The following is a 26,417-nucleotide window of genomic DNA, read 5'->3' on the forward strand; positions in this document are numbered from 1 at the left end:
TTCTGAAACAACACACATTCTTAACCTGAATTTTGCTCCTGCTAGGGGAGGTGTGAGTGGGCCCACAGGCTTGTCCTGCCAGCATACAGGCTGCTATTTAAGGTACCAAGAAAACTCTCAAAAGCCCAGCAATAAACTATACAAATCAGAAAAGGAACAAGATGATCATGGCAGGACTTTTTAAAACCAAGGGCTCAGAAGACAGGTTGCCTAGGTTCAAATTCCAGCTCCATCATTTATTATTTGTGTGACCTTAGGCACATTACTTAAGTTCTTTGAACCTGAGTTTTCTTTTCTGTAAAACTGTAATAATAGTAGTTCCTACCTCATAAATTGGAAGTAAGGATGAAATGAGATTGTGTGGTGCACGCAGCAAAGCACCCACTCGGAGCAATGAGCGAGGGTGGGTGGAGGGGGTCCACCTGCACCCACTGAGCACAAACACTCCAGGAAGAAGGTTCTGATAAATAACAGCTTACTATTCTTCAGAAGGACCTCCTTACCATCCCCTGCAGTCATCAAAGTCCCTGGTTGCAGAAACAATCCAAACGGCGGTCTGGGCTAGGGAAAGCAGGGTGAGAAAATGTTGGCTGTCATGACGCTAAACTGTTTATAACCAAAGGAATGCATTAAGACACTCCCGCTCAGAGAGCTGATTTATGTTAAGTAAATGGCCCCACATCCCTTGGATGTCTCCACTTGAGCCCTCTCTGCTGCCTGGCCATTTAAATGCACAGCTTGATCTGGGTCCCCACTTGGGTGTTGGCAGGTTGAAAGGCACTTCCAAAGCCAACAAGCTCTAGAAAGCCAAATATGGCCATGCTCAGACCACTCTAGGTGGACCACTGGGAGGCCCTTCAAGAGTGCCAGAAGATGGTGAGGGGTGACTCAGACAGCATCAGCTGACAACTTCAGGGTACAAATGACTATGGGCTATTTTCATTTCTAAACAAAACTTTCCATCCTATAAACCCCAAAGTATTTTACCAAAGCAGTGGGGTCTAGTTCATCAGGCTGCTGCTGACGGGACAACCTCTTAAGCAGGGAACAGACGCTATTTTGAGTCACTGCCCCAGCATACAGTCTCCTGCCCCTTAGAAAATGTATCAACAATAATCAGCTGGGCAGAAATCTCCTGGAGACCCCAGAGGGGTCACAGAAATTTCATGGTACAAGTGAAGGAAGCCAGGGATCAAGGCCAACCCCTCAACTGCTCGTGACTGCCATTGGCAAGCCAGATCATCTCTGAGCACAGTTACCTCTGCTATGCACTAGAAACAAATCTGTCACAGGGATCAAGTGAGAATAAAATGAGATACTATGTATGAAATGCTTTGAAAAATATTTAGAAAGACAATATAAAACTACAAAGTACTATCTAGTGACTCCTCCAGGAAAGTTAAATCGGAAATTAGAATCTCTCATATTTAATTCACCTTTCAAAAATTGTCTGATTTAACAACGTACCTGAATAAAAAGTGAAAAACAAAGTCTATAAAATGGACAAGACTTTTCTTTTTTTCTTCATTATAACCAAACACATATTTCAATTTATTTTTTGCTGTTGCTGTTGAATTGGCTATTTGTTTGACAGAAGTAACTGGATCTGATGGCTATTTAAAATATAACCTAAGCATCTGTCCATCTCTACCAAGAATAGCCAAAATAGTAGCTGTGTTGCATGCCTTAACTCCATCCTAAGTCTGTGGCAGACATCACTAATCAATCACTACACTCTTTTCCCCAGTTTGGGCAATGGTTAGAATCATCTTCAGCAGGTGGCAGTCCAGGTAGCCATTACTAGTCTTGAATGGGCACAGAACCTGGAACTTGTTTGCCATCTGAGCTATATCCTTTACTAATTTAATCTGAAGCCATAAGCTCAGTAAAATCATCTATGAAATGATTTTAGTCTTACTAATTCCTCCTGACCTTAATTTTCTGAGTCTAGAATTCCTGAAAAAAAAGAGACAAAATCTTTCATTTCACAATTAGACAAAAGGCTGGACATGCTAATACTTTGGAGAAGCTATAAAAATGATGTAACTTTATAGAAAAATATAAACTGTTGATTCCAGTCTCCCTCTGAGCAGGGTCCTCATGGCCCTATTCCTTCTGGAGGCGCTCTTAACTGAATTTTGAAGGAACCATTCTCCTCACACCCTCAAGGGATGGTGTTGGCTTCAAGGGACAGCAGAGTTCACTCAAGACACACCCATGACTGCCAGGATGAACAAGGACAGTGCTTCATGACTCTGTTGAATATCTGAGCCCTTTTTCTGTGAGCATGTCTTGACAGAGGAAAGGAGAGGTAAAAGCAAAGAGCTCTGGATTCCTAAGAGTAATCTGAAAAAGCTCCACAGCAATGGAAGAGCACAGAAATGACAACCAGAGACAAACCTCCATGATACAGAGCTAGCAAACAAGCCCCATAAAATCATTTTTCATACTATGTTTCATGCCTTCATACCAAAAGTTGCTCAACTTCCAGACTACGTTTTTGTTCTGTTTTGTTTTGGTTTTTGTTTTAATTTATCCCTGATGGGATTATGGTATCAGTCTATATACTAATGCTCTGTAAAAAAAAACTGAGCAAGACTTCCAGAGTCTGAAGGATTCACTCATTTACCAAATAAGTATGGTTATAACAATGTACCATGTTGCTATCACTGAGAAATCCTAATGCAATTCAGCCAGTGGCTCCATTGTAAGCTCCAGGGGGCAGATGCCCATCTGTTTTATTCCTCAGTATATTGAGCACTGTGTCTGTCTGGCTCTGCTAGATGCTTCATACATGGCTGTCAAAATTGGTTATGCTTGTCTATGCCCTCTGCTACGTGGCTATTATAGTGCCAAACTCAGAGCAAGCACTCACTTAACATTAACTGACTGATTGATGATTGATGATTGATAGTCCGATCTGTCTTTGGTTTCCTAAGTGAAAAAAAGCAGAATGAGCCAGCCTGATATACCTAGTATATACTTAATATACCTAACAGACACCTAATGTACGAAAATTTGTTTTAATGTCTACCTAATATATACCTCTTATACTTCACAATGTTAAAAAGAAGAAATAATGGACTGACATCCAGAAAGTTTAAAATACTCTAAATGAGTAAGTCTCAAAGGATAGACTGGAAATAATTAGGGGCCATAAATTGAATGTGATAGTTAAAGGAGGTAAACTATTAAATATCATCATGTCACATTGCCAGTTTTGCTTAAAAATATAGTTTTACTAAAGTACCAGTTCAAGGGAGAATGATTTAACAAACCAAGCAGAGGTATACTTATAATAACCCCTTCTTCATAAATGGGTCAAAATTTTCCAAGCATGTCCACATCCATGATTTCATTTGTCCTCACATCTTTGTGATGGAAGTAGAATTATTATTAGTGGTCTATAAAATACAGATGCAAATTTCCAGTTCTGGCAATGAGGCAGGCCAAGCTTAAACCAAACTCATTGTTTTACTATGCAGAGAAATGTTGAACAATATGAGTTGACACAAAGAAAGGGAATTCCTCAGTCCCAAGGAGAAAGAGAGAACTTAAAGCTGAGTAACAAGCCGAAGCACTACAGCTGTGATGGCCCTGGAGGATGTGGAGCCAGAGCTGGGCTTTTAACATCTACATGGGAGGAGACATAGCTAAGGGACCCCACAAAGTCAAGAATGGGAACTGAGGCCTTGGCAAAAGCCAAGAACCTGGAAAAACTGTTCCCCAGTAAAAAAAATCCAGTCTAAAATCTCTGCCCACCATCCCAAGAAAGAGATAAGGAAATGTGGGTCACCAGATGCTTATTGGTACTTTTCCTATTGTCTCAGAATTCCAGCTGAAGCCCCAAACCTAAGAACAATCAATGAGAAGTATTCCTCAGACAACGAAGGTACTGGACAGACACCTTGCTGCAAAAGTAAGAGGTAACCAAACTGGTCCTTTCACCCTCCCTCCATCACCCCATCCAGCCCATATAAGCAGAGGACTAGAAACTGGAGTCCTAGAGATAATAAGGTAGGGGCTATGGCACAGTGTGCTTCTCCAACCCTCCCCCTCCCTCCCAAGCCAAGTGAGGTAAGTACCAAGGGGAGCATCTCTTGAGACTGGCGTGCCTGCGATAAAAAGAGACCAGCCTGCCACCTCCTAGCCTGATGCCCACTAAGGGACAGGACCCACATGCCCTCCCCAGGGAACCAGAACAGAGGACTATCGTGGGGAAAGCGCTGACCCATGTCTTTTAGAATCTGGAGGGTGCACACAAAAACCAAAGGACATTGCCTGCTTCCTGCCTCAAGAATTCTAGAGAATTCTTGGAGAACTGGAGACAGGGTAAGAAGAAAGGGCAACAATGGGAAGCTGCCTGCAGTCCCAAATTTTAACTAAACACAGCAGCCTTTACTGGGCTGAGCTAATGGCACTGTAAGGTGGCTGGATTGAAGCCACTGTAAAATACTCCACCCAAGAGGGTTGCCTCAGCATAAAGAGGCTGTGAGATTCACAAGAAGTCTGGGAGATTCCACATTACCCACATCAGGGAGCTCTGTGGTATAAAGGACCCCATGAGGACCATCAAAGAACCCACAAAAATGACCAAAGAGCCAGTATTGAGATGAGTACCACAGCACAGAACATGACAGTCAACCAATCTCTGGCAAGAAACAGCACCAAGGAGAGAGACTTTAGCCTTACTTCCTCTAAATTTTTCTCCTCTGTCCTAATCCTAGAAGTGCAGAAATAGGGGAGAAGTGGAAGAGCTAGAAGAAGGAAAAAAAAAATAGATCACTACACTATTCTCCATACAAATCTGAAAGCCATGGGTAAGGCCTGAAATAGTCTATGGACTTTTTTAATATCTGTAACATGAGTCCTAACTATTGAAATGAGACTATTCTAGTAACTGGATGTGAGTGGAAAGAAAAGATAAGCCTGAGAGAATGTGATAGAAAAGGCAAGGGAGATCCAACAGAGAGGGTCTGTATGCAGCAACGGTAGAAAAATTAAAATATTTCCTGTTTGGGGCACCTGGGTGGCTCAGTTGGTTAAGCGTCTGACTCTTGATTTCGGCTCAGGGTCATGATCTCACAGTTCACGAGATCAAGCCCTGTGTTGGGCTCTGTGCTAATGGCACAAAGTCTGCCTGGGATTCTCTCTCTCTCTCCCTCCCTCTCTCTCTGCTCCTCCCCCAATTTGCACACACTCTCTCTCACTCTTTCAAAATAAACTAAACTGAAATAAAATAAAATAAAATAAAATAAAATAAAATAAAATAAAATAAAAAAATAAAATAGTTTCCTGTTTGTCTGAGTCAATTCATTTCATATACATGTTCCACTAATCTCTGACTGAAATTCTGGGTCTGAAATATTTTTTTCTCATGATAATTAAAGCACCAGTGTGCTGTGGGCACTTTAAGTCGAGAAGCAAATATTAAAAACTGTTTCTGGACACTGAAACCACCAAGACTACCCACTAGAGGCAACTGCAAAACAGCACTATTGTAAGACCTCCACAACTCAAGGTGCTTAAAACCCCATGGGAAAAAAATTTACAAAGAAGATGGCAAAATTTATATGCCACAGAAGGAAATGATCCACCACCAATGAAAGTCAGTGGATACAAGAATAACCATTCCCCAAGGGCTGAAGTAGATGAAACAATTTTAAATAGACTATACACACTTTATATGTATAGAGTATATATATGATTTATAGGATTTATATATTTTAAAATTATTAACAATCTAAAATATGGAATAGAAACCAAAAGGGAAAAAAATACACTATTAAAAATTTTTTGAGGAAGAACAAAATAGAACTTTTAGAAACAAAATAGCCATTAAAAATAAAAATGCATTTAAAGGCTAAACAGTAGTTTAGGAAGAAATGAAGCAAAACCTGGTGAATTGGAAGATAGAGCTGAAGAAATTATTCAGAATATAACAAAGAGGGATAATGGAATATAAGATATGAAAGAGAATTTAAGAGAAAATGTAAAATGAGAAAGATCAATATATATTTTAATAATAGAGTTCTAGAATAAAATAGACCAGGGGAGATGCAATATTTAAAAATGACTGAGGATTTTACAGAACTGGAGAACAATATGAATCTGTAGATTGAAGCATCCCACCAAGTCATAAGCAAGATTTTTTTAAATCCTGTATTAACTCAACAGTGTAAAACCACATAACACTAAAGTCAAAGAGTATCTTTTTAAGTCAGAATAGTGATTTAGGCTTATAGCAGACTTTTCATCTGCAACAATAGAGTCCAGAAGAAAATGGAATATCTTCAAATTGCTGGAGTAAAACTACTACCACAGAATTTTGTACCTAACATCATTCATGAGTGAAGACAAAAGAAAAAAAGACAATGTCAAACAAAGACTGAGGAAGTTTGAAATTTACCACTCTAGACCATTCCTGAAAGAACTATAAAATATGTGCTTCCATATTAAGGAAAGAAACCAAGAAGAAAGGAAAAGAATAAAAGATGAAATAAAGCTTCCTCACAAAAGCTTCCTTGGGAGCAGCTTTGAATTCTTCATCACATCTACTGCATGTAAGATAAAGCATCCTCAATTCAAGAACCCCTCTCTAGGCCAGGGAAACACAGGACATTCCCATGCCTTTAAACCCCAAAGCCCAGGGCACCTGGGTGGCTCAGTTGGTTAAGTGTCCAACTTCAGCTCAGGTCATGATCTCACAGCCCATGAGTTCGAGCCCTGCATCCAGCTCTGTGCTGACATCTCAGAGGCTGGATCCTGCTTTGGATTCTGTGTCTCCCTCTCCCTCTCTCTCTGCCCCTCCCCCACTCATACTCTGTCTTTCTCTCTCTCCTTCAAAAAGAAATAAACATTAAAAAAAATTTTTAGGCCCAAAGCCCTTTTCTCTGGTACTATTTCTGAAGTTCCAGAGCAAGGTTGTCTTATATTCTTCCTTTATCACCTAAGACATTCTCTGTTTTTAAATGTTTGTTTGTTTATTTATTCTTTTTTTAAATGTTTGTTTGTTTGTTTGTTTATTTATTTATTTATTGAGAGAGAGAGAGAGAGAGAGAGAGAGAGAGAGGAACATGCACACAAGTGGGGGGAGGTACAGAGAGAGAGGAGAGGGGAAGGAGAGAGAGAGAGAGAGAGAGAGACTGTCTCAAGAAGTCTCTACACTGAAAGCATAGAATCAGATGCATGGCTTGATCTCATGAACCATGAGATGATGACCCGAACTGAAACCAACAGTCGGACACTGAACCACCTGAGCCACCTAGGAGCCCCAAGACGTTCTTTCTTAGAAAAAACTTGGCTCAGAAATATTCTTTAAGCATTTGAGCCTACATTACAATTTCCCTGTGTAGCTGACAATATATAAAGGACTGGACACAATAAGTTTTCTCCTGTGGTACTTCAGTTAATTCCTATGAAATATTCAAGTAATCGTCATTTATAAATGGGGCTAAAAGAATAAACAGATTCTTTTTTTTTTTAATTTTTTTTTCAACGTTTATTTATTTTTGGGACAGAGAGAGACAGAGCATGAACGGGGGAGGGGCAGAGAGAGAGGGAGACACAGAATCGGAAACAGGCTCCAGGCTCTGAGCCATCAGCCCAGAGCCCGACGCGGGGCTCGAACTCACGGACCGCGAGATCGTGACCTGGCTGAAGTCGGACGCTTAACCGACTGCGCCACCCAGGCGCCCCAATAAACAGATTCTTAATGGGGGTGGGGCACAGAGTGGTAGCAGATGTAGATCCTGAGACTTAGGGGAGTTAAATGATTCAACCAAAATTCCAAAGCAAGAGGTTGAGGTACATCTAAACACAGGTCTCCTTGCGCCCAGGCATGCCTGAACCTTGTAACAACATGCTGTCTTTCAGACGTTTCCAGCTAAGTCATGCTGTTCTCTCCTCCTCTCTGCCTCTTCTTTCTCACACATACACACACATACACATACCGCATGGAGATACTTGCCAAAGAAATTGAAAGCATTTGGTCCCCAAGTGCTAAAGGAACACTTCCCTAAGGTTTAGAATTGCTGTTCATTTACTTCTGGGCCTAAAACACAATAAAGATGACTTTTACTACCATTTTATCCTCTCTCCTTCAAATGGACCACAACCTATTTATAACCCCTCAGGAGGCACTGACATATGCCTGTCCCCGGGCTAAGTGTGCATAAATGTGACTGCCCAGTGTGCTCTCTGTGGATGTCTCAAAGAAGAGCTGTGCCTACCTCTTGGAGACACCAGGTCTATTCCATTTCTTCATCCAACTCAAGAACATTTTTAAGGCCATTTTCTTCTTTAGGATCTTCTTTTCCCCTTTATTCCATGATAGCTAAGTCAAACTCTAAGGAAATATCTAGAACCAGTTGTCTGGAAAGTGCAACAGGAATTGAGGAAACCAGTGCATTCAGACTCAGCCCATTCCCCAACTGATACCCTCAGAGGAAAGGGGTGCATTCTGCCCAAGTTTCCCTGGAGTGGAAAAAGGGAAAATCCCAAAGTCTTGCTGCCCAGATCCAGCAAGAGATCAAGGTGGGGTCAGTGCCACCTTGAGTTTCTCCAGAATAAAAGGCCAAACTCGGCAAAGAGGTTTCCCAGATAAAGCCAGACAAGGTGAAATGGTGGCCACAGGACTGGTCATGCCAATTCCCAGAGGCTTCTGGGAAGGCAGACCGGCAACTAGTGCCACTTCACTACCTAAGAAAGGCAGAAAAATGTGCTTCCCAGTAAAGGCTTCACTCTTCTCGCTGGGGTTGTGCCACACAATAGTCAGGTCTAGTGGAAGAGGTGGGGGATGGGTTCAGGGAGCTAGAGGAAAAAGGCAGGACTTGCAGCCACTGGACTATCTGTGCATTTCACTGTGATGGTCAGTGCAGAGAACATGAGCGGAAATGCAGGGGCCTAGCTTCCCCTACTCAAATCACTAGGCCTTTGCAGCCACTGCCCCTCTCACTGCCTTTAGGCAAGGCTTTCCAGTCCACAGAGGCTGCCTGTCAGACTTCTTACTAGAGTCCCTATACATGTGGCAAGGACTGGGATAGAGCCTGGGGTGCCTCCTGGTCATCAACTCTTTCTTGGATGAAGTACCATCCAGAAGAGTATACGTCCATGGCATTCAAAGAGTGTTATTGTCCTTGGCACCAAAAACTACATCCTCTCATTAAACATTCAGATATCATATTTTTCTTTTTGCAGGAAACTACAGGCATTGCAAAGCTCCAATGGGATCCAGCCTGAGATTTTCCCGTGGTTTATAACATTTTTGTTACGGGAGGTTATGAGAGGGAGGGGATAAAGAAAAAATAATAAATTGTTCTTTTCTCAGGAATTTTATATACATACAGTTGTAATGATATGAAATCATAAAGCTTAACACTCCACAAAGGCTAATCAGTTCTCTAAGGAACTAATATCATAGTGCCACCCCAAGCCGGCACTTCTCATCTGAATTGTCCAGAACACTCCTGTCTACTGTTGAGCCATGACTGAGGCCAAAAGTACAAACTCCTTGTCCATGATGCCCAAGACTATCTGTGACAACCTGATGTTTTATGTCCACCTCTATGCCAGTCCTGATGTCACCTGCTTCCTTCCGTCCTTGTCTTGAACATGACCTCAGGTCTCTGGAGCATGGGCTCTCTGCTTTGGTGTTAGTGCCCAGAAGGTTCTCAGGAAGCCAAATTTTAACACTTCAGTAAAATTTGTCTCCATGCACTTACCCTTCCACACAAACACACACACACACACACACACACACACACACACACACACACACACCTACCTTAGTCCACCACCTTATATCTACTCTTCTTACACTGCCATTATCCCCACCACCCAGGTTTGCCATCTTCTTCCTGTTCTTATGTTCCCCAAAGAAAGCCTACCTGCTCCTCTGTACATCCACTCAGAGCTCAAGTGGCCAACCAGCTATTCTGATTAATAATCCATGAGAACAAAGGCAGGCTGGAGGATTCAGACTCATGAATCCTACTAAAATTATGTATCCTGAGACCTCCATTCCCACCAGCCACCTCAATTGTCCTAGGCAACCACCTCCATTCTCCCACATCAACTCTAGCTTAATTTATCTCTTTACAGAACTAGAGTCCTCTGCCCCCTTGACCTACTTAGTGCCTATCTCACTTTGGCAAACTCAGTTCTGGAAAAACTTTCCCTAGGAATGTTGATCGCTGCTGGCCCCTAACTCATGCCTCCTGACCTCAACCAGGTTTCCTCTGACTTAGCAACACTTAGTGATTATCTTTGGGATGTCCCATAGTATTTTCTACTGACCGTTGCCTCTTCCTGTGTCTTCAAACTCAGACTACACTACAACTGCCTTCATCTGTCTCAGGATCCAGCAATGCAGTCCCTGAGACCCATAATATCTCCTTTTTCAGCTTTCCCTCACAACTCTTTATGTTCTCATCCTCTGCTTACTGTTAGTCTATTTCTGAAGACAGAATTGTACCTCCTTGGTTGGGGTTAAACCTCCCGTTCCTGTCCCTGACCCCACTTCCAACTGCCTTCTAGATCTGCTTCATCAACAGTCCCGCACTTCCATGTCATCTCTCATGTGCCAACAAATCCATCTCTTCTCTTCTCCTTCACAGTCAAGACTCTAGAAAGAGTAGAAAGAGTAGTCCATTTATGCCTCCCATCACATCCACCGTGCCTCAGCACCAGGCAGTCTGACTGAACCCACTTTCAAAGTCCACTGCTGATACCCAGATCATCAAATCTAGTAGAGTTCTCTCAGTTCCCATCTTCCCTACCCACTAGTCCATTTAATACTGACAGCGATGGCCTTCTTGCCCTCCATGGCTCCAAAGTAGCAGGGCTCTTCTTTTACTTCCCTGACCATTCTGGTTCTGTCTGCTCCATTTCTTCCCCTTCCTATCCTTTGAATGTAAGGACTCCATCTTCAGCCCCTTCATCATTTTTGTCTCTCTGTTCCCTCTCCCTAATAATTTCATCCATTTCCACAGTTTCAAACATCACCTCTAAATGAACTCTAAAAATAATAATAATAAAATAAATAAATAAATAAATAAATAAATAAACTCTAATTCTGCACATATGCTGAGTATCTTCCATTTACTCCCTAAATCCACCCTCTCCCCTTTCCATATAGACAACAGCAAAGAATTCCCTTGCCCTCTGGCTTTTGTTAAGAAAAGCCCTTCTTCCCTCTCATGCCTGGACTATGACCTCATAAATGTCCCCCCACCTGCAGTCTTAGCACCCCCACTTCATCTTTTACTCTGCTCCCTGCCTGGTCTTCTGGCAGAGCAGCTCTGACCATACCACTCCTCACTCAGTGGTCCTCCGCTGCCTACCAAATGGGATGCAAGCTCTTCAGCCTGACTCTCACTTCTGCCCATATATAACTTGTGCTCTAATCCAACCCAATTCACTATTCCTTTAAAATCCAATGCATATGCCTTTCAACATACCATTGACTATACCATTCTTCTTGTAGTGAATGTGCAACCCCTCTCTCTACCCTACTTGTGTTCACCCTTCAAGATCCAGCTGTCATCATCTTTACATAAGCCTTCTCTACTTATTCCATCTAACTGTATTACCCTCCTTCTTTAAACCAGTAAGGCTTTCATCTTTACCTCCCTGTAACATCAAGCATAGTCTGCCTTTTATTATAGTTCTATCTGTCAATGTGGGTGTATATCTTGCCTCCTACTAAACTACATACTCCCTAAAGGAAGGGATAATCAAGAGACTATAATCTTGAAGGTCTCCTTGAATCCAGAGATCTTATGAGCAAATTGCCTTACAGATAACAGATGCTCATAACTTTCTGTGAACGACCAACCATCCCAATTCTGGGAAGGGAAAAAACAACTTAAAATTATTTTCATCACAATTGGCATGAGATACCCCACATTCAGGGACACTTCACAGTCAACTTATCTTAGAAAAAGGCTTCTTATCTCCTGGTCTTTCAGACAGCTGGGCATAGGTCAAAATTTTTGCCTTTTAAATAACTGAAAAACAGAGCCATAAGATCCTATCCACTGCAGACCAAATATGAGATGTGAGTCACTACAATCCCCTCAGATGTGGAGCTTAGAGCCCCAGAATGACCTGGGCACCCAGACAGGGTAGCAGAAGCTTTTTGACCTTGGAGAAACACTGTGCAATATTTTAGCTATGGACAATGGCCAGAACACACCTATAAGCAGGACCAGGGAGGGGATGTGAAGTCAGAGCCTACAAGGGAATAATTTACTAATAGTTGGATAAAATTAAGTGTATTGGTCTTCAAAGTGACCTGCATCTCTGTCTTAGCATACTGAGCTCTGCTAATCTAAGACACACATACACACACACGCACGCACATGCGCACATTTATGACCAGGCTGAACCCACCAATCAAGATGCACAGGCTCATGGAAGTATGTGAAGTTGAGCAGGCATGAGGCTTTAAGATCTGTGCCTACATCAGAACATAGTGCCCTAAGAGATAATACAGCCAGGCTACAAAAAGAGCACAAAACCAAGAATAAGGAGAAGTATATTCTAGTCTATCCTGTTACCAAAAAGCTATCCAACTTTAATAGGGTTCGTGTAAGGAATAAATGAAATAACATATATGCGACCCCCAAAAATAAACATAAGATAAGTCTAACATAAAATATTCTCTCAAAAAAAATAAACCTGACTAGTTTTTTTTTTTCCTTCCCTAACCAGGCAAGTTGTTCCAATTCTCTAAGCCCAGCTTTCCTTATCTGATAAACTAGGAATAACAACACTTGTCCCACTACTTCAATGGATTTTTTTTTTTGAAGAACAGCTAAAATAGTAGACATGAAAAGGACTAAAAAGGTATTTTAGGTCAATCAAAATGTAAGGTAATATTACTACTTTTAGGGAAGACAATTACCAAAAAAAGCCATCCCAAGATTGGAAGGAAGCTTCCTGATCTTTAACTGGGCCATTAATCACCAGCATGGACCTATCAAGTTTAAAATTTTTCCCTCTGCTATCCACTCCCTTCTCTCCTTCTCTTCCTGACTCTTTTCCCTGCTTCTTTTCCATCACACTTTTTTCCTCCCTTGCCTAGACTTCAGATGGTGTGAGGAGTAGACAAGAGCTCTGGGACACGGCTTCCCCCCAAGCATCTCCAAAGCTGGGAAAGAGAGACCCTATCAACCCAGCCACACTGCCCTTCCAACAGTACAGAGGAACAGCAGCCACCTCAATCATCAGGATTGTCAGACTGGATATAGCTCTCTACAGATATGGGTGCCTCTGGACTACACAGATGGGCAGACAGAGAGACACAGACAGACAGACAGACAGACAGACAGACAGACTAAATAGCTTTGTCTTGCCAAACACCCATTTCCTGTCCAGTTACAAATCCCAGTCAGCATGGAGGTAAACACTGAACTGGATCTAGGGACGTTCATTATTTCTTGGAATGGAGGAAGCATCAGTCACTCTTCATCAAGACAGCTGTTAGATTGTTAAACACCTAATTAGAGTCAAATTTCTGATATAGGCACTGGGACCCCAGAGAAAATACTACATTCTCATTACTGACACAGTGGAACTTCATAATACTATATTTTTCCTCTGCAGGACTCAAACTTGGGGAGTCACACAAGGAAATGGGCTCTTCTAACTAAAAAGTCATAATTCAGAACCAGAAATTTCACTCCTGGTATATATCCAAGAGAATTAACAACGAGGACTCAAACAGACACTTGTATCCCAATGTTCATTGCAGCATTATTCACAATAGCCAGAGTGTATTCACAACCTAAGTGTCCATCAACTGATGAATGGATAAACAAAATACGGTATATACTTACAATGGGATATTATTCAGCCTTGAAAAGGAATGGAGTTCTGACACCTGCTACAACATGGACTAAATCTTGAAAACACCATCAGTGAAATAAGCCAGACACAAAAGGCCAAACATTGTATGATTCTTCTTATATGAAATATCTACAACAGGCAAATTCATAGAGACAGAAAGTAAATCACAAGTCACCAGAGGCTGGGGAGAGGGTGGAGTGGGGAGTTACTGCTTAGTGGTAACAGAGTTTCTGTTTGGAATGAAGAAAAAGTTTTGGAAATAGACAGTGGTATAGTTGTACAACACTGTAAATTAATGCCACTGAATTTTAATACTTAAGATGGTTAAAATGGCAAATTTTGTTACATATATTTTACCACAATAAAAAAATTTTAAAGGTCAGCATTCACATCTCCTTTAACTATCAACAGATGTGACTTGTACACTTAGCTTTACTGAGCCAGTTAAAAGAAATAAATCTTAAAACCATTCTTTCCATAAGTGAAAGAAAGTGCTTAATTTCAGCTCTAAATGATACGCAAGTCTCTAAATAATCTCATGTGCTTCCTTTTAACTGAATCATTTATCATACAGATTGTCACGACATACCTAGATCTGAAATGCATGAGATGTGCTGCCAACAGCTAGACTACACAGAGGAGCTCCAATTGTAGAATTATTATTGCTGACAATAATGCATGAAAATCCATACAGGCAGATAGTAAACTCATGGTTTCCAGGAGCTGAAGGGAGGAGGAAAAGGAGAATGATTGCCAGTGGGGGGCATCTCTTTTTGGGGTGATGAAATGTGCAGGAATTAGACAGTGGTGACGGTTGCACAACTCTGTAAAACGACTAAAAACCACTGAGTTGTATATTTTAAAGGGTGAATTTTATGGCATGTGAATTATATCTCCACAAAGGTGTTATTTAAAAATAAATAGTTCATTCATTCATTCATTCATGAAGTCTCGAAAGCTCAGCTGCAAGGACGGTCCCCTGAACTCTTCAGAATCTTGTTTGAGGATGGAGACTGTCCATTTTCCAGGAGGGAATTGCTGAGAAGACATTCCAAGAATGGGTGGTGAAGTAAAGCCATGCCAAGAAGTGGTCATCTCAAAGCCAAGACTTACTAGTCTAGATCTACCATTAAGATCTACAGAGGGATCTGAAAAACCAAAGAGGGCCCAGTCAGAAACCATGGGCATAAGTGAATAGCCAGAAAATGGGACCCTGAGGAGGGGCATGCAGAGTGACCACATAGCAGCCACCAAAGAAGAACAAGTGTTAGAGTATCTGGGTGGCTCAGCCTGTTAAGTGTCCAACTCTTGACTTCAGCTCAAGTCATGATCTCGCAGTTCATGGGATTGAGCCCCACGTTGGGCTCTGTGCTGGCAGTGTGGAGCCTGATTGGGATCCTCTTTCTCAGCCCCTCTCCACTCACTCGCACACATGTGTATGTGTGTGTATGCACACACACTCTCTCTTTTCTCTCTCTCAAAATAAATAAATGAATGAATAAATAAATAAACAAATAAATAAATAAATACTAAAAAAGAAAGAAAGAAAGAAAGAAAGAAAGAAAGAAAGAAAGAAAGAAAGAAAGAACAAGTGTTCAACTGTTTATCTACTACACATGACCAGGAGAAGCTGGAGTTTCCACAGAGCAAATCCAAGCACGGTTCCATAAGGCTAGCCCAAGGTAGTTTTTTCCAAAATGGATGGATAGTGAGTTCTTCTTTCTCCTCTTCCCCACATAGAGAAATAATAGAAACAACAAATGCTTTGAAAGTCTAACAGACCTGGATTTAATTCTAACACCCCAATACTGTCTGGGTGATGCTGGCCACAATACACAAGATCTTTGGTCTTCAGTTTCCTCATCTGAAAAATATTAGCACCTGCCGCAAAGGACTGATATAAGGACAAAATTATAGTAAGCGCATGAAGCCCAAAGAACACTGCTGGAGACACACTAGGCATTCAATAAGTGGTAGTTATCACTCCTGCCCCATTCTAAAAATATAAAAAGGAAGAAGTTATACTTCAATATAACTTATTTTTTTTAAATAAAAATGAAAGCATGAAAGACTCTACAGACTGACCCGAGGCTGGGAGAGGGGGCATAGTGAGGGGAGCAAGGTACAAACTTAAATGTGAATTTTCCAGCACCCTTTTTAATGATGAGATTTTTTTGCTTTAGGAAACTAAAGGCTAATCTGTCACTTAAGATGGAACATTAAAGCCTTTTCCTATTGTGGTAAGTGTCTCAGTGCTGCATGGAACTATTCCCTCTCTTTATCTACAAACCTCTAGCACTTTTACTATTCATGAAAAATAGGGGTTTGGTTTTTTTTTTTTTTTCTAAAGCAAGTTTTACATCTGAAGCAAAGTTTTATTTTCCAGGCAGTCAGTCTGTCCTTCTGTACTAAGGAGCTGTGTTTAGGTTTCGGCAATTCATGTCGGAAAGCAAGTGGATGTTCGTTTGCCCAGCTGGTGTCCTTCCTGCTCAGTGGCCCTATTTTCAGATATTTGGACCACCAAAGGACTTCTGACCAGTTTGGCTTTGGACCTTAGGCTGAAGGCAGGGAGCCTCACACTGTGGGTGGGAGAGGACGGCAGCGTGTCAGGTGGACAGCTGTTTGGTGGGCATAAGGAAACCCTGCACCCCCGGGTCCTGACACTCTGGTTGGAAACAGCAGTTCAGACGGTCCCACAGTCCTGGGATTCTACTGGCCTCACACTGGTCAACAGATGTCAAGAAAACCAAAATACCAAGCCTATCATGACCAATTTTTCACTTCTTTGATTATTTTGGTATCAGCCAGACCACCTCAGTCTCTGTTGCTTTTTGTTTTCCATTTCCATCTTTGAAATTTTGAATAATGTCAGTCCTCCAATAACACCTACAAAGTAGTTTGAAACACTTTGAAAGTTGTTTCATGGCACTGCTTTTTCAAACCCTAGTGGTCTGCTTTCTGATAAGAATAATTGATACCTGCATGGTGATTTACACTCATTCTCCCATACGGAGCTTCACAGCTGCCCTGTAAAGTTGACTGGCTAAGGATTCTTATCTCCATTTTATAGATGAAAAATGTAAGGCTTAATTCCTCAGAACTCTCAAAAAAAGATCAAGTCAAAGAATGTGACCCCAGTCATTTTTCTAGCCGTAGTCTTATTTATTTCATTTTTTACTTTTGCTAACTAACATCTTTGAAAGTTTTTTAGCCCAACATGGATTATTTTCGAAGGAAAAAAACAATATAAATGACTGAACATGACACAATGGTTACAAAGTAAATAGAGCTTAATTGAGTAATCAAGTCAACATTTCTGCCCACAGGCTATATGGGGAAGAACATTCATTTACTGTCTGGATTTTGGCTTGGTTCTCTAAAGGACAGGAGACAAGATTATTTTATTTTCTTTTTAGCTAGGTTCAAGCGGGCAATACCAAGTGTAGCCAAGTGTATTAAAAGAAACCCCCCTTGGCAGATTGGCAGTGTGAATATTTCATGAAATTATCACAACACTATGTTCTGAAATGGTGGTTTCCCCCAGGGATCTCAAAGGCCACATCTCTAAGGGTGAGTCTAGCTCATGCCCCTGTCTTAAAGCTAGAGATCAAGTCAGCCTAAAAGGCCTTCCAGTTTTCGATTTATAAGAGCATCAAACAAGTCAGCCAACAAACGCTTCAAGGATGATGGGAATGTCAGAGGCAGGTCCTAGATGAATTCCTTTCCATGTGCTGATTTAAACCAGGGCTCCTTATTTAAACGTCTCCTGGGCAGAGCCCTGTCCTAGAAGACCAGCCCTGACAAAGAAGCAAGGAGAAGCCTTTGTTCTTCCAACTCAGGTAGAGTCCACGGCAGCCGGTCCTCTGGCCAGCCTGCAACTTAAATGTCCCCACGGTTTCTACCCTGCAGTGATGTGACTCCATGCACTGGCCAACAGCAAAGCCAGTCCACGAAGAACTGCCAACAGTTCACCAAGGGAAGTCCTACAGAACAGCTCGCCTCTCATCACCCCACTCCCTCACAGGGGCTGAAATGAGCCTAGAGCGGGACAGAAAGGAAGTACACAAATAAAAACAGCTTGGAGGTATATCTGTTTGCAGACAGAATAGTGATCTGAATTTTGTTGGAGGTCCTTGTGGACATGTATGAACTTTTACTCTGCAGCCTGAGAAATTATTTTTAAACCTTTCCAATGATAGCTACCCCCACCCCACTCCAACTCTGTTTCCAAATCTAACATCTCTGAAGTGATTTTAAGTCAGTACAAAGGTGGGATTGGACAGAGGTAGAATAGGGAGAGGTTGAAAGGTTGATTAAGCAAAATTTTACCAGAAATACTAAGCAATGCTTTCTTATCAGGTTTAACATATACCAAGTGTGGTCAAGAGAAAGCAGGAGGAAAAAGAGTCTGAAGACCTTGTTTTCTGTCACATCCCTGCCTGAGTGACTGACTCTTTAGGAGCCTTTGTTTTCGTAACTAGAAACAGAGTTTGTCCTAAGGTTCCTTAAAATGCTTTGATCCTAGAAAGTAAATTCCCAGAGACATTACATTTATTCTACATCTGTTTGACAAACCCTTCAAAGCTCATGAATCTAGAACCACCCCCTCCCCACCCTCTCTCTGTGTCTCTCTCACATACACACACACACACACACACACACACACATACACACACACACACAGTGCAGCAAGAAGATGTTTTTAAGTGAACATGTTATGGACAGCAATGGTCTGATGAGGTTTTGGGAAGGGGAGGAACTTTTGGCTTCTTGCCAGTTAATCCACCCTTTCCTCATTCTCTGGCTCTGAGCCAGATTTACTATTCCCTTCATTCCCTTGGTCTCCAGGGAAGGGCCTATTTTCAACCTCTGTTTGACTCCCCAGCTCCAGGCCCAAACTGCTTTCCTTATGTCCCTTAAATCCCCACTTGATTTAATTCAGTTCCACAAGTTGTAACTGTGTTCCCGAAATTAACCCCCAACCCTGGACACATCCTGGTCATCTGGGCCTCTTCCTGCGTCCTTCTCCCAACAGCTGGCTTCCTGAAGCTCCCAGCCATTTCACAACTCTGCTCCTCTACAAGGCCCTCCTGGGCCCCCCCCCACACAGGGCACAGACTACAACTGCAGCATGGCTCTCAGAGTCCCAAGCCTCCTAGGAACCCGAGACTCTGCTCCAGTTGCCTTCTTGCCACAAGCATCTGCCTCCAAGTGCTCCTACACCATGGAGGGAAAGAAGCAAGGTCTGTGGCAAGGTTCTAGGTGTGCACCTCCTAGGGTCAGTAAAGCCTCATCTTGAATACAGAAGCACTCCATCTGGGAATTAAAATACATCGAAGACCTTTCCTGTAGTACCTGGGCTATTGGTTCAAACCATCACATTCACCACTTCAGCCCTCCATGCTGCTTTTCTGACCCGGGTTCAGTTAAAATCTATGGACCTGGGTTTAGAACAGCACTGAAAATCATTCCATTTTCCCAGAGGGATCCTGTCACTTTTACTTGTTTTATACAGTATCTAACCTTGAGGTACATGTAAACAGGTGTTTACTAAATTATTTTAATAACGACAGCCATGGCTTGGAGTGTTGTTTCATTATCAGAATGTTTAGCACTCATGTTGCTAAATATTCAGCACCTGATATTTTGCAAAACAATTCCCCATGCCTCTTTTTTTAAATCAGTCTTCTACTCTCCTCCACAGTGCCCAGCATTAACTGAGGCAACAGTGAGGATGGGATCTAAAAACAGACTAAATTAGTGTGATCATTTGCTAATTGGCTTTGCTCTTAAGTCTTCAGGTGTTTCCCAAACAATCTATCAGTTTTCTTTAGTCCATACTGGAAAATAAAATTGTCTCTTACTTTTGAATGCGGAGCACTGATTTTGGAGTCCCGGCAAGGAAAAGTGGGGATGACGCCAGCTGACCTGTTACTACCATGTAACAAACAGATGCCTCACCAGGCAGGAAGAATTACTGAAAAGGAAGAAAACGCTATGGTCCACTCATTCGCCCCTTCTTAACCTGATAGCAAGAGGTTCTCAGACCTCACAGAATTTGCCACAACAACTAAGAAGGCCAACTGAAGGGATAGAAAAGAAACAACCAAGAGTTGGAAAACATCACTGAAAATTAGAACAAATGTCAGTTACTGACTAACCTGGGTCTCGGGAGCTTTTCTGCCATTACCCAGCATGAGCCCAGCCAGACTCATAAACAGAAATCAGCTGTGAAGTGTACCCAGTTGTTTTTGTTTTTTTTTTCCCCTAATAAAGTTAGGAAAACGCCTTCTTGCCTTTGAGCTGACAAGCTCTGTAACCCTATAGGTTAGGGTTTCCAAATCCCAAATTTCTGGTCACCTCATATTCCACTGGGCTTGGGAAGTCCTGGCCCCTCTGGTTACTAAAACATCTATGGTAAATCAGGGAGAAAATTAATATACAGCCATAACAAGTTCAGCTAATCACCCAAAAGGCTCCCTCAAGGCTGAGTAGGATGCTGTTTTAGAGGTAAACAGAAGTCTGAGGTAAGAGTGTGCAAAAGTGGGAGAAATCCAAAGTGGGTTTTCTTTACCAGAGGGTGGCAAGGTCACTGAGGGCCTCAGTCACACTGGGGGGTCCTCTGGTGTGTGTGCTGGCACAGGAACACACACTGGTCTTTGGGGTTCTCTGCACTGGGGCAGGTATAGGCATAAGCAAAGAGTCACAGCACACAGGAAATTCTCTCCAAACTCTCCCAATATCTTTCCTCACCAAACGCAGGGAGACTGCCCCTTTCCTGACTCCTAAGCCCTGGAGTGCCACCTACTGGGAGAGGCAGAAAGCACATCCACTTTAGGTCTTCTAGGTCTCCATTCATTCGTTCTCACCAGCATGCATTCATTCATGTATCAAGGGCCTGAATGAGCAGGGACCTGTGCCAGAAGTAAGGATACAAAGATCAGCAGGGCCTCAAAATCCCCATTCGGTATGCTTCAGTGTTAAGTCCAAAGTCTTATATACATAGATGAACCCACCTAGGACAATGTTCACTCAAAGAAAAAAATTCAGGAAGAGTTCAAGTCATCACCAAGACTCTGAGAGGCAGCTGCAGGGGCTAAGAGCTCACCGTTTCATCTGCAAAGTACTATACCTGTAACATCTACTTGTAGAGAACAATTCTCCACTTAATATGAGGTAGAAATGTCCAAACAGTCTTAGGGGGCTGCATTACCAATATTCCTCTCCACAACTCACTGGGTCCCCAAAGTGCATTAAACTCTTGTGTAATCTGAAATCTTTTCCTTATTCAGTGTGTGTGTGTGTGTGTGTGTGTGTGTGTGCGCACGCGCGCGCGCACATGCATTTAAATACTCAGCATGTGCTCTATGGAAATAATGAATAATTGGTTCTTGTAATATAGTTTATTATGTAGTATTCTGATACACTGTAAAGTATCAGAGCAATACTAGGAATGATATTTTGAGCCTCAATAGCCCCTTTTCTCCAGTTTCCTCCATGCAGTACCCAGAGAAAGAGAAGCTAATGTCATGCTTTCTATAACCCACACAAGCTAAGGTGCAAGCAACATTGTCTATGACCATTTGTAAAGAGAGTTAACTGTGATCATTATTATTATTATTACTTTATTATGATGATTACTATTCTGCCGTATTGCTAAGTAGTTAAAAGAAAAGCACAGTATGTCTTCCCTCCCAGAACACATGTTTCTCCCCTCTGCCTTGTCTCCAGCAGATAAGGGACATTCTGATGTTTTATTTGCTAACTGGTTGACTATTAAGAAACTCATTTGCTAGCTGGAGCCTGCAATGGAAAATCAGCCCAGAAAAGCGGGAGGTTGGCGTGGGACCGAGTAGATAGGGCACCAGAGGTGAGGCAAGGCCCACATGAGCCACTCCCAGCCTGAAGCCCAGGGTCAAAAGCCAGTCCTTCAATGAACCTTCAGGCTATCCCAATGCACTGGCCACTGGTCTCCATATCCCAACTCTCAATGCACACGCACGCACACACACACACACACACACAGCACTGAAAAGCTGGGGATAAAGGGCCAGTGCATCCAGTGCCTTCAACTCTGTCAGGAAGAGAAGAATGTAAAGCCCCACCACTGGCAACTTTTTCAGTTCTCCACTCTTTGGTTCGTCACCATCACTGATCTGAGGTAATTGTTTGGCTTCTCTACTCTCTTTCCTGAAACTCTAACCCCCAATTATGTTTCAGCACCCCTTTGGTTATTAAACCACAGCAACCCCTTCCTTGTAGATATTCGTGCTTTTCCAGGTCTGCCCTTCCCTACCTCCATCACCCTCCATCTCGCCTCCCTGCAAAAAAACCCTGGGCAATGCCAAAGACCAGGGAAAGGGGGATGGGAAATGGAGGGGAGACAGGGATCCTGGTGCTCTTTCACCTGAGAACCGCATCCAGGAATGGAGGCAAAATTGCTCCTGTGAATTATATAATCACTGCAGCTTCAAGGGAGAGAACTGGAATTCAGGTTGCCATAGTGTTTGTTGGCATGTTGCTGGAAAGGCAGAGCTCCCGGCCACGGCTCACTTGCTCCTGTCCCTCCATCTTTCTCATAAACCTTTCCAGGGTCAGTGCTCCTACTTTTAATGTCTGCTCCCTGCATATGGGGTGGGAGGAAGGATGCCAGGGAACAAAGGGGCAAAAGAAAGGAAAGGGGCCAAGAGGGGTTTATCCTGCAGTAAGAGGGGACCTGGTAAACTAATATTATCGTTATGCGAATAATAATTCTTACCACAGTATACTGCCATCATTAGTGATAGTAAGGACAATACTATTGAGCTCTCCTCTTCAAGGCTGCTCACACCGAGTTGAGAGCCTGGAGGGGAGACATCCATCCCCACACTTCACAAATATCACCCTTTCCTTTGTGTTTCTCACCCTCTCCCTCCTAATGCATCCACTGCTCCATCTGCTAGAAAGGGGGCAGGGGAACAGGTGAGGGATGGGGTCATGGCATCGAGAAATCCAGGGACAGAAGCTGCCCTAATGACAAAGCCCTGGCTCACCCTAGAACCCACGGCCCTTGACAAAATTCTTTCTACCAAAAAGTCAAAATCCTCATGCTGCCACCCCAGCTGGAAAGCAAAGGGACAGCTGACCCTCAAATCGGTTTCAGGATGGACAGAGACCAGCCAGGTGGCTCTAAAGGACAGGGGCTCTGTCCCCAAATGGTGGAGATGGGGGCAGGAGGAGGCTGGAAAAAAGACATGGAGACAACCGCTCCCCCACACACACCAGGCTGGGGTCCTCAGAGAATCACTTAAAGTATACCCCAGGAAGTAACAGGACTAACAGCGACAGGTATTCAGGAGGAAGAAATTGAAAGGAAGATTGTAAACAGGGAGGTTTGGGAAACTGGGAGAGAAAAAGGAAAGACTACACCCAAAAGAGACAGAGAAAGCCATAGAGACAAGACAGAGATGAAGCTGGAGGCTGCCACACTCCAGCAAGACCAACCCTCCACACTCCATCATAACCTTAACTGCTGAGCAATGCCAAAACATAATAACTTGTTAATATGGGGATGGGGGTGAGGGAGAAAGTTTCCAAGAAGTGGGGAGTTACCTGAAAGCCTTTCCCCCTCACTGGGGGGAGCTGGTGACACTTGATGCCAAGGATGGAGATGCTGGCAAAACACTGGGCAATAGTGTGCAGCCGCGTGAGCTTGGCACACCCTTTCATTATTTCCTTAAAACATGAAAAAGCAAAGCCCACACACCGCCCGAATTCTAACTGCTTACATCCTCAGGTGCTAGCCCACATGTGGATGCGAATAAGAACACACGGGGCGTGGGTGCACTCGGGGTCAATGGCAGTAGAGAGGTGGGTGGGTGTAGGTGAGCCGGGGGGGGGGGGGGGGGGGGGAGAGAGGGAGAGAGGAAGAGAGGAGAAAGGGAGCCGGGCGAGAGGAAGGGAGACAGAGGGAGCGAGGGAGACGGGAAAGAGGGAGAGAGGCGCCGAGTCTCACATCTGCATCCCGGGCCCCCACCCGCCACCTGGAGCGCGCTGCCGGGGGGAAAGGGCGCCCGGCTGCAAGCGGGATGCCCGGCGGCTGCCGGGGGCGCGAGGCCGACCTGGGGCGGGGTGCGCGCGCGCGCTCCCAGCCGCGCCCGGAGCTAGGCGAGGGACCCTGGCCCCCGGGGCTCGGCGGCGCCCCCTCCCCCCGGCGCCGCCGGCCGGGCAGTTGGGCTTCCCAGGCAAACGCGAGAAAGCGAGGCAGAGCAGACACTTGGGGAACTTTTCCCCCTCGCCTGGAATTTCATAGGAAACACATGCTCTGGAGAAGCCGGGCACGGGGAGGGGGAGGGGCGGGAATTTTCCGCTCCGGCTCGCGGGCGGCTCCGGCCCGGGTCCCGCCGGGCTCCCGGCCGCTCGGGCGAGGCGGAGGCGCCCCGCTGCCCGGCGCCCCTCGCGGACGCAGCCCGGGGCAACTCCGCAGGGACCGGCCCAGGGGCCGCGGGGAGCGCGCAGGGGAGAGCGGGAGAGGGGTGGAGAGGGCGGGGAGACCGGGCGGGAGACCGGGCTGGAGCCCCGGCGAGGCGGCGGGGTCCAGCCTTACCTTGGTGGTTTTCCTCTGGAATGTACATCCTCGTGTTCTCATTGACCATTGACCAAAAATTGTTTTAAAAGGAGAAGAAGCCACAAAGAGGAAGAAATGGCCAAACACCCCCAAGCGGGTCTGGATTAATCCCTCCTCCGAGGTCGGCGGCTTTCGTGCAAATTCAAGGAAGCCGTGGATCTGCAGTATTTTCTTCTTCCCTTCTGAGGATTACCTGATTCCCATTATTGCATCAAACACCAAAAACTGCTCCTTTCCACTACTGCCTCCTTTTGTGAAATTGTAATGCATCCTCAGTACATCCGGGCCCCTTCCAAGAATTTAGCACCGCACCTCTGGCGGCTACACCGTTCGAAAAAATAAATCGAGAGAGGCAGAGCGAGAAGAGGTGGAAAGGAGGGGAGTGGGGGAGCAGCGGACCCCTGGACGGGGGGAGAGGGGTCCGCCCGGGCCAGCAGGGGGCCGAACCGTCTCTGCCCGCTCGTGGCGAGTCCTCCTCGAGGCCCCTGTCGGCTTTTTTCTGTCAAAAAGATCCAGCAACTCCTGAGGGCTAGCAGGCAGGAAGAGGCGCCGCCGCCGCTCCGGGCCGCGCCGCGCCGAGCGCCGTTCTGGCAGGGAGCTGTTTCTGCAGAGGCAGGGAGAGGGAGACACCGGGCGCGCGAGAGAGCGCCGCGCTCACTGCCGCCCAGCCCAGCCCCGCCGCGCCCGCGCCCTCCCCTGCCCGCGCCCGCCCGCCCGCCCGGCGCGCTGGAGGCAGACGCGCTGAACGCTTCCAGATGTGGCGGCGGCGGCGGCGCGCGGGGAGCCGGGCGCACGGCTCAGGGCGCACCGCGCGGACTTGAGCCCGAAGTTGAGCACCCGCTCGGGCCCTCGGCCGCGCCGCGCGAGCCAGCCTGCTGCCCACATGACGTCAAGGGGAGCGAGGCGAGGTGGCGGGCCCGCCGAGGGGCGGGGGTGAGGGCCGCGCGGGGCGCCCCCGGGGAGGGCGGGCCGGGGCGCGGACACACCCCCTCGCGCCCCGCCGCCGGCGCCGCGTCCCCCACCCCCACCCCGCCTGCCTCCAGCCCCCCGCCCTCGTTATCCTCGGCGGCACCGGCGTGTCCCTGCGCGGCAGACCACGACGGGAAGGCCTCTGTGAGCGGAATTCCAAGAGGGGAGAATACAATCTGCCCAACTACCAGAGTCTCTTTGCAGATTGGGCCACTGAACAAAACAGCAAAATGAGCCGTGATTCCGTGATTCTGTTTGATCAATTATAATCAGAGCGGTTGTAGAAGTGACATGTAGAGGCGAGGATGGGAAGAGGGGAGGGAAGAGAGAGAGAAAGGGCTGGAGAGGCGGGGCCTCGTAGGCTAGGCGGTGGTGCCCAGATGTCTGAACAGATTAATAGACCCAGGTTTTCCAATTCCTTGGAGGCAGCCGAGCACGTGTGCTACTAGGATATCCTTACCTACTTCTCTTAATTATTCCTGCCACTCCCGAAGGAATCTATTGAGCGTCTCTCCTTCCCGGAGAAGCAAACATTTCTCTCCATCACTGCAACCACAGCTAGTTCCAGGGCACCCCCTGCAGGCCCGGGCTGCTCTAGAATGGACCTTCGTCAGCTCTAGCAGGGGAACCTGCAATTCCCTCTGGGAAAACCTTTACCTTCCCGCCCTCAGACCGCCTCACTTCCCATCCACACTCATTCCTTGGGTGATCCCATCTGTCCTCATGCCTTTAAGCAACTGTCTATCTCAAATTTGTATCTCCGGCCCAGACTTCCTGAGTGCCAGGCTACACAGCCAACCTCAGTCTCCACTTGGGAGTCGGATAGACACCTCAAACCTGACGTATCCAAACCCTGAATTCCTTATGTTCTGTGCCTTCCTCCTCACACAGCCTTCCTCACCCCAGCTGATGGGGCCAAACACCTGGAGTCATTCTTGACTCCTTTCTCTCATCTTCCTACATCCCTTTTGTTCTACCTTCGGATAAATGC

The 26,417-nt window shown here is 45.0% G+C and overlaps 1 protein-coding gene across 39 annotated transcripts in view; it reads right to left on the minus strand.

Moving 5' to 3' along the window:
• The window catches only part of CACNA1C (calcium voltage-gated channel subunit alpha1 C), a 760,549-nt gene that overhangs the window by 643,018 nt on the left and 91,114 nt on the right, over positions 1-26,417 (minus strand). For 38 of the 39 annotated variants that reach the window (XM_043563302.1, XM_043563296.1, XM_043563300.1 and 35 more), the window contains exon 1: positions 24,437-25,123. The exons of the other annotated variant lie outside the window; for it this stretch is intronic. In XM_043563302.1, the coding sequence (XP_043419237.1) occupies positions 24,437-24,485 (49 nt within the window). In that variant the 5' untranslated portion in view covers positions 24,486-25,123. Of the gene's footprint in view, positions 1-24,436; positions 25,124-26,417 lie in introns of those variants that run through there. 39 annotated transcript variants of the gene reach the window in all.

The sequence above is a fragment of the Prionailurus bengalensis genome, chromosome B4 (assembly GCF_016509475.1).
Source record: "Prionailurus bengalensis isolate Pbe53 chromosome B4, Fcat_Pben_1.1_paternal_pri, whole genome shotgun sequence".
NCBI classification, from domain to species: Eukaryota; Metazoa; Chordata; class Mammalia; order Carnivora; family Felidae; genus Prionailurus; species Prionailurus bengalensis.